Raw genomic sequence first — 9,270 nt, 5'->3', positions numbered from 1 at the left:
TTTATTTTCTTTTATATTCATTCGGAAAATAAAAAATATGTTGAAATAGAAACTATATAAAATTTATTAAAAAGATTAAATATAAATATGTTGTAGTTGCATTATCATACAATGATTTTATATGATATATATATATATATATATATTAAATTATAAGATTGTAATATAAACACTCTTAATTAAACTAAAATATCAACTATATAAAAGAAATTCAACAGCGACTAATAAGAAAGAATCACATAACAACATTTAAACCTAAAAAGAAAAAATAATGAAAGGATCTAAACGATAGATACATCATGAAGTGATTAATTATCTATAATATTATGTCAAAGTATAAAAGAATTTACTATTCAACAACTGAAAAAGTAACTCAAGTAGTAAATTTAAATTTTAGAGATTCCTCGAAAATATTATTGTTATGAAGATTTTCCCTCATGTGAGTTATGATTATATAAAATAATGTAGGAAATAAAGTATAATTTCATATATAAAATCACTATAAAATTTAAACGACAAATCCATAATATAGAATAATATAGAATTGGTTTTGGGAAGTGGGTTATAATCCACTTCCCAGATTATGACCCACTTCCTTCTCTTACAAAAAGCTTATTATAATCAGCTTTTAACCAAAAAGTTAATTATAACAATCTTCCCAAAATAGCCCATAGTATAATACATGGAAAAATATGCAACCAAAAAAAAAAAAAAAAAGAAAAAAGAAAAAAAAAAAGAAGAGGCAAATTAGCATTAAAAAAAAAATCTTAATACTTTTTGAAAGAATTAAAAAGAAAAACATGAAGTGCAAAATTAGTATTGAGTTTGTGGATTATCTCAATTTATAATAAAAATATATGAAAAATAAATATTTGTCAAATAGAGCTCATATAAAATAGGTAAAATTAATATAATTTAAATTGAGTTTGGGTTTGTATAGAACTCATAAACAAGAAAATACATGCTGATGTGACTGTTTTTAAAAAATAAATAAATAAAAAATAAGCCTTAAAATGTGCCACCTAAGTAGGAAAAACATTATATATATACACTAGTACTTAACCCGTGCGATACACAAGTTAATTTTTTTCCTTTTTAAATAGTATTTTATAAAATAAAATAAAATTATTTATATGTGCCTATATATAAATTATTTTTAGAAATATGTTGCAATGTATGCATTACAAAAGAATAATATATATCTATGTATACATATACATAGAACTATTTAAAAATATATATTATAAAATATGCAGTGTAATTTTTGTTCCGTTAAACTATGAAAGTGTAGTTTAAATATATATATATATATATATATGATACTTTTGTACTTAATTTCAATATAATAAAATAAAAATTCATTTTAATATTAAAAATAATGATTAAATTGGAGAAAAAGTCATTTAAAATTAAAGAATAGTTCTAATTATTTATTTTGATAATTTTAATCTTATCGTTCTATAAAAGTGTTATTTAAACAAATATATAAAATAATTTTATTTCAATTACTTATGTGTATTTTAATAATCTTAGTCCTACCGTGCTATAAATTTGTAACTAAAATAAATATATAATAATTTAGATGATATTAAATTATAACATAGTAAAAATAAACATTCAATTCGACATTAATAATAATAGTTAAATTGAAAAAAAATATAGTAACATACAATTAAAAATAATTTTAATTAATTATTTATTTTATTCAGCTAGAAATAAATAAAAAATTAAAAGTAGGAACGGAAATAATAAGAAAATTTATTTAAAAAAATTAAATATAAATATGTTGGGGTTAGATTAATTATGTTGAGTATTGATTTTTCTTTAATACCTATTTTAAAACTATTTATTAAGAAAGTATAGTAAAAATTTATATATATGAATAGAGTCCATGCAAAATTGGTTATTATAATTGAAATTGAGTTTGTGTAAAATTTTATATGTAAAATGGAAAAGGCATGGTTATGTGACCTTTTTAGGAAAAAAAAAAAAAACACTTTAGAATGTGTATATATATGAAAAATAATTATTCCTCACATAGAGTCCATATAAAATTGATTATTATAATTAAAATTGAGTTTCTATAAAACTTTATACGTAGATAAAAAATGCATGATGATGCGATTCTCTTAGAAAAAAAATAAAGCCTTATAATGCGTCGCCTAAACATAGAAAAAATACTACATTCAATAATATATATATATATATATATGATTTCATTCCACAAACGCAACTGGTTGGCGAATTTGTCACTAAAGACCCAAAAAAGAAAACTGTTTTAAAAAGTCTGAATTTATTTATTTATTTATTATTATTTTTTTTTTGAGAACGATCAAAACACAACCATAACATTACTAAACTGAAAAGAAATAGTTTACAGATTTAGCTAGCTGATGTGCATGTTCAACTAATTGCCTGCCTACCTTAATTATACATAGAAATTCAAAACATATACTCAAAGACCACATATCTTGGATAATTAGATCCATTTCCCAATCCAGCTTGCGAGATTGTACAAAACTATTTACAAGAACCTTGCAATCAGTAAAGAAAGTGATTGCCAAATGAGATCTAAACATATTTTAAAACATTAAAACCTCGCATTTGGTGTGTCTCAAATGGGCCTTTATGCTGCACAATTTAAAACAATTTAGTCAATTGTATTTGACCTCACAAAAAATGCTTTGGAGCATAATTAGGTGGCAGTGAATCTCGCCATTAATGATGTGATGTTTTGATCTTGGAGTTGTATTTTTTTTTTTTTCCCTTTCTTAATGCATTAGTACTATTAGTGGTGATGTTTTTAGTGGGATGAATCATTGTTGTTGACCTCACTTGACATCAATAGAAAGAGATTTGGAATAGCATTGATAGGGTAAGGTTAAGTATCAAGATAGGCAGAACAAAACTGCCAGCATTAGGGTAACATATTAAGTTGTATCACAAAATAGTTCAAATTAAAATCAAGTGCAAAACTTGGAAAAGCCAGACCATTGCCATCCATTTTAAGAAGATAACACATAAAACTCCCAACCATCACGATGGTTGCTGCTATTTTTTTGGGTCATGCTGTACTATTTTGCTGCTGATGCACAATGCTTCCAAGCCAAAACTATATAGAGTGAAGTGATAGACAAACTACTAGCCCAAAATAAGATAAACATCAAACACTACTTCGTTGGTTTAATGGATTTGCACATAACAAAACTAACCCCAAAACCCTACCAACTCTTGCATCTTAAAGAGTTCCAGTAAATAAATTGTATGGAAGACAAATCCATCTAAAGCTGCTTCTCATCTAAACATTTATAAAGTTAGCCCCTGCAGAACAAAGTGCAGTATGCAAACCATTCAGTGATGCCCAAAGATCTTTTAATTTTGTTTCACATGCATGCAAGAACAAAAGGAGCAGAAAATACTGATTAATCTGTGAATAGTCAACCTAAAAAAAGTGGATTCACTGGAAATTGGAGCCTCAATTCCATCATAAAAAACGAACAGAAAGAAAACCAAATCATGCCCCCAAGGTTTTGTGCACATATGCATGTAGCTAAGAGTAGACACAGTTTAGTACAGGCCATAATATCAAGTTTTCAGGTTTTAGAGCACATTCTGGAAGTGAAAATGAGAACAAGGTCTCAACCAACATAACAACATCAGAATGCAAAAAACTACCATATCATGTAGAAAGCAAGACATCAAGACAACTAGTGTTTTTAAGTATCACATACATTTCAATCACATCAGATTGGAGACTTTGAGCAGTTGGTCATTCAGTTGATGCACATTCTGATGTATTAGAAACCTTGCGTTTTGCAGACAATTCCTTCAGCAGTTTCACTTCGTTCTCAAAATCCATCAACTGCTTATCCAGCCTTTGAACCTTATTCAAAGATTCCTCCAATTTACTGACAAACTCTTCTTCGAACTCCTTTATCTTCTGTTCAATTATTATACGAGTCAGCCTATCTTCTTCTTCCTGCTTCAAGCGTTGTTTCTCCAATTCCATGGTGCTCAGTACGACGCCCCCAGGACCAGCATCTTTGTAAAGTGGTTCTTCAGGAAGCTGACACTGCTGTCTATACTCAGAGAATGTTTTATGGGTTTCCTTCAAAGCCTTCCTGTAACCCTCTAATAAATTACCCATGACATAGAGTTCGCGTTCAAGCCGATATATCTCCCCATCTTTTCTATGTAGCTCTTCTTGCTTGGTCTTGTGCAAGTGTTCAATCACATGTTCCCGGCGCTGCAGTTCACTAAGTAAGAACTGATGGTTCATATTTGATTCATCACAAGCCTGTTCTTTTGCCTGATACATTATCCTAGCTTTTCCCATCCAGTGCTGCATTTGATCCATGCACATCTCAAAGTCAGATGATTTAGGACTCCACTGGCCATCAGTCCTCAACCTCTTATTGTTGATGTTGTCATTGAGAGTCTCATGTGAGATATCATGCTCATGACCAATCTCTCTCTTGCTACCATTACCAAAAATCGACAGACCACCTGAAGTTGAACGCGGTTCAGTCCTCGATGCAAGAAGCTCCATATTAGATTGATCATGAAGTTGCTCTGGCAAACCAAATGGTATTTGGGTTGTCTCCATTCCTTGAAGTAGGTTGCCAGTTAACACATTACCCTCTAGAGTGCTTCCTTTGGACATAAGATTAAATCCTTCATCCTCCATTTCTTCCTCCTCTTCATTGTCCTCCTCATCCTCCTCCACCACCTCCTCTTCTGGCTGCCTCTCCTCATCACCATTCATATCCGTATCAGCTTCTATATTACAGCGCTGCAAAAAATGGTCACCAACGCTGTTTTTTCCATCCAAAAGCCACTGACCTTGTTCCTCCTCTTTGCTTTCCTCTACATCCATCATGTCCCCCTCCAAAACCTCTTCTTTCTCAACAATATCTTGCCCCAAAGTCAATTCCACATTAGGTTCCTCCACCATAGCATTATTGTCTTGTGACTCATCATGTCCTTGAAACTCATCAGAGGCACCCATCTTCACCTCACCACCATCATCCTCATCCTCCTTCACTTCCTCCACCTCCACCTCCACCTCCGGCCCTGCCTCCGCCTCCACCTCCACCTCCACCCCTGCCTCCACCTCCACCTCCACCTTGGGTTCTATACAAAACACCTCCTCCCTTTGCGACTTCATCAAATACTGCAAATGCGAGGCGTAATAACAATCCTCCAATTGCTGCCCTTGATTCAACTCCTTCTCGACCATGAACCAAATCAACCCAGCCCAATCCACCTTCTCGGGATGCCCATCCTTGATTGCCCTCGTCCAATTCAAAACCTCGCTAGGCATCATCCACATATCCTCGTGCAAAAGCACCCAATTCGACAAGAAATCCTCTATAAATGCAACAGATTCGTCTGACAAAACCTCAGAATCCAAATCGACAGCCTCCGACGATGATGATAATAATGCCGACGCATTACCCTTATCCTTCTTCACCGGCAACTTGAAAGCTCTGGCCAAATCAGCCCGATTCACCATAATCCTAAACTCATTCACGTAACTGCATCGTAACCGTGAATCGTAGGTTGCGATCAATTGGGAAATGAGATCGACGCGAATGTTGCGATCGAACTCTATGTGGACAAAGTCCCACAACCCGAGACGCTTTAGGAGCTTCTCGTGCTTGTCGAAATCTAGGGTTTTGGAGGGGACGAAGGGGATGGGTTTGAGATTTGAAGTTAGGGTTTGGAGTTTCTTCTCGATGGCTTGTTGCTTCTTCTTGTAACCCTTCTTTCTCTTGTTGGGTCGGCGAGGTGGGTTGTTGGTAGTAGGTGAGGTGAGAGGAGGTGGGTTCAGATCGTGGAGGTCTGTGACTAGTGGGATCAGAGGAGGAGGAGGAGAGAGAGACGACATACCTGATTGTTCTGCGTGCTGGTCGTCTGGTTCTTGATGATGGTGCTGATCTCCTTTCTGATCAACAACTTGTAGGTCTTCTTCTTCCTGTTGTTGTTGATTTTGGGTTTGATCGGTCTCTGACTGTTCTGGGTTTTGGGGTTGGTCTGAGGTTTCTAGGGTTTGGGTTTGAGGAGATTGAGGTTGAGATCGATTTTGATTTTCGTCATCTTGGGTTGAGTTAGGGTTTTGGGTCTGTAACTCTGGTTCTTCTTGAGGTTGAGAGGAGGAGGGACTGGTCATGGCGATTTGCCGATCGGTCTTCTCTTCTCTGGCAGTGTGCCCTTCTTTAACCAAGTGGACCTTTTATTTAGGGACAATTACTCATTCCTGCATCCCCAAATTTTATTTGATTTTATCTTATCCTTTCCTTAACAAATTACAAATACACAACTTGCTTAATGTACGTAGCAGTTGTTTGGAAAAAAAAAAAAGGGAAAAATAGATTTCTTAATTTAATAAAATAAAATATTACATTTAATTTAAAATTATTATATTTTTTTTATAAAAAATTTAAAAAATTATCATAAATGAGACTTTTTAGCTTTAAGTTAAAATAGTCAAAAAGTTAACTTATTTATCAAACGAACTCATATTATCTTTTATAATTTATAAAATTATATATATTTTTGGTTAAAATTTTTTATTTAACAAAATTAACTAAATAAATAAAATTTATAATTACGCTCCTATATAATAATAAAATTATTTAAATTATTAATTAAAACGTATTTCTAATATCATTAAAAATTATTAATTAACTTAATAATTTATTAATAAAATGAGCGATTTGTTATGAAATTAGGAATCTCAGGAAGTGAAATGTAATTTTCAGAACCACGGGAGTGATTTGTATTTTAATCAAATCTTAAGAGGTGTATTTGTAATTTACCCTAAATTAATAAAAAAAATAATAAATTATAAATATACTTATTCAGATTTGCTTAAAATACGAATAATTATCTGTAATTTTGAAAATTACATTGTACTCGTTGGGATTTCTAATTTCATAATAAATGCCATTTTTATTAATAAATCATCAACTTAATTAAAAGTTTTTAATGATTTCATAAATATATTTCAATTAACAATTTATGTAATTTTATTATTGTACAAGAGGGATGTAATGAATTTCATTTTTTTCAATTAATTCTGTTAAATAAAATTTTTTGACAATGAAATATTTGTAATTTTTCAAATCACGAGGAGCAATTCGTATTTTAATCAAATCCCAATAGGTGTATTTGTAATTTACCTATAAAAAAACACTCAAAAAATATTTTCAATTTTTTTAAGATTCCAACTAATTACTTTAAAAGAAAAAGGGTAAATAATTTTCTAGTAGCAGTTCAGATCGTCCAATAAACGCTATTAATCATTTTGAACAAAAATAGCCCCACAACAGCTTTTTGCATTGTTTAAATAATTTTAAAACTTTAAATTTATATCTCTATTTTTAATTTTTTTTTTGTAAAATTTATATTTTTAGAATCCTAATGATAAGATCTTTCAAACAAAATTAATGAGAAATATGACATTTTGAATTTTTTTTATTTATAAAATTTCACTTCGTTCGTTGTTACATTACAGTAAAATTTCTTTGACTTTCGTACATAGTGAAATTTCACTAAGAGAAATTTGATGTGCAAATTACTAAAAACACTAGAAAATCTAAAATTGATTATTAATTGCAAAATTTTGGTCCTTATTTCTAAATTTATTACTAATTTTAATCAGGTTAAGTGCATCAAGGGTGAGAACTCTAAGGTGTTGGTGAAAATGAAGAGATTAAAGAGAGGCCGAAGAACTATTTTGAGAAGTTATTAAATGAGGAATATGGAGGTAGATCAAAAGGGGAGGAAGTAGGCAGTAATAAGGAAAACCAAGACTATAGGCTCTATCGTAGAATTAAGGACTTTGAAGTAGAGTTTGCACTTAAGAAGATGAAATTGAATAAGACTTTGAGACTCGACGATCTACCTATTGAAGCGTGGAAATGTTTGGGTAAGAAGGGGGTGGTTTAGTTGACTAGGTTATTTAACAAGATTTTGTTGACTAGGAAAATGCCAGAGGAGTTGAGGAAGAGTAATTTAGTGCCAATATATAATAATAAAGGAGATGCCCATAATTGTAACAACTATAAAGGAATCAAGTTAATGTGTCACACAATGAAAGTGTATGAGAGAGTGATGGAATGTCAATTGCGAGATATAACAGAGGTGTTAGAGAATCAATTTGGGTTTATGCATAGTAGGTCAACAATAGAAATGATCTATCTTTTGAGAAAAGTAATAGAAAAGTATAGAGAAAAGAAAAGAGACATTTATATGGTTTTTATCAATATTGAGAAAGCATATGATAGAGTGCCTCGAGATATAATCTGATGGGTGTTAGAGAAGAAATGGGTGACAAAATGTTACATTGACGTGATTAGGGATATGTATGAAGGTGTGGTGACCACTATCAGATCGCTTGCTGAAGAGACAAGTTAATTTTCAAATTCTATAGGGTTACACCAAGAATCAACCTCAAGTCCTTATCTTTTTGCTTTAGTTATGGATGAGTTGACGTACAATATTTAGGATAATGTGTCATAGTGTATGCTTTTTGTAGATGATATCATGTTAGTGGATAAGACTAGAGAATGAGTTAATACTAAGTAGGAGATTTGGAGAAAATCACTTGAATCTAAAGGATTTAGGATAAGCAGAACTAAGACAAAGTATATGGAGTGTAATTTTAGTAACAGTCACAATGGAATTAAAGGAGAAGTGAAGATTGAGAACTAAGATCTACCTAAGAGTGAAGATTTTTGTTATTTAGGATCGATTATCACAATGACTGGGGAGATTGGAACGGATGTGGTCCACAGAATTAAGGCGGGATGACTTAAGTGGAGAAGTGCGTATAGAGTACTATGTGGTAAACAAATATCCATTAGACTAAAAGTGAAGTTCTATACAATGTCTATTAGACTAACGATGTTGTATGTATAGCGTTTCTAGCTTAGACTCGGCCCATTATATGTTTTTCGTTGTCTTTTATAGTTATCCATCTCTTGTTCACACTTATTCCTCTTTGAGTTTGGCTTTTGGGTTGTATTAGTTGTATTTGGGACAAGTTGGTAGCTTGTTTTTCAAACTTTTGTTGTCCATATTTTTGTTCCTTTGCTCGAGCGAAGCTTCTTGTGCTCGAGTGGTCTTTGTGTACCTCTAGTGCTTTTGCAGGTCTATAAAATTACTGGGAATTTGTATTCTTCGCTCGAGTGACAACCTTTGTCTGCAAAACTACTAGGAGTGTGTCTTCTGCGCTTGAGCGAAGATTCTTGCGCTCGAGCGGAA

General features: G+C 31.8%; 1 protein-coding gene across 1 annotated transcript; it reads right to left on the bottom strand.

Moving 5' to 3' along the window:
- Window positions 1-3,456: 3,456 nt before the first annotated feature.
- Window positions 3,457-6,296, bottom strand: LOC114277975 (uncharacterized). Its single transcript, XM_028219933.2, has one exon. The coding sequence runs from the start codon at window positions 6,170-6,172 to the stop codon at window positions 3,770-3,772; it is 2,403 nt and encodes an 800-aa protein (XP_028075734.2). The 5' UTR covers window positions 6,173-6,296; the 3' UTR covers window positions 3,457-3,769.
- Between the last annotated feature and the right edge of the window lie 2,974 nt (window positions 6,297-9,270).

Source organism: Camellia sinensis, chromosome 7 (genome assembly GCF_055761805.1).
Source record: "Camellia sinensis isolate YWXY chromosome 7, ASM5576180v1, whole genome shotgun sequence".
NCBI classification, from domain to species: Eukaryota; Viridiplantae; Streptophyta; class Magnoliopsida; order Ericales; family Theaceae; genus Camellia; species Camellia sinensis.
The sequence above is the reverse complement of the archived record's forward strand: the minus strand, read 5'-3'. Positions and strand labels throughout refer to the sequence as shown.

What these genes read in the sequence shown, in the direction of transcription:
- LOC114277975 (XM_028219933.2), bottom strand. Translation starts at nt 6,172, where the DNA reads ATGACCAGTCCCTCCTCCTCTCAACCTCAAGAAGAACCAGAGTTACAG.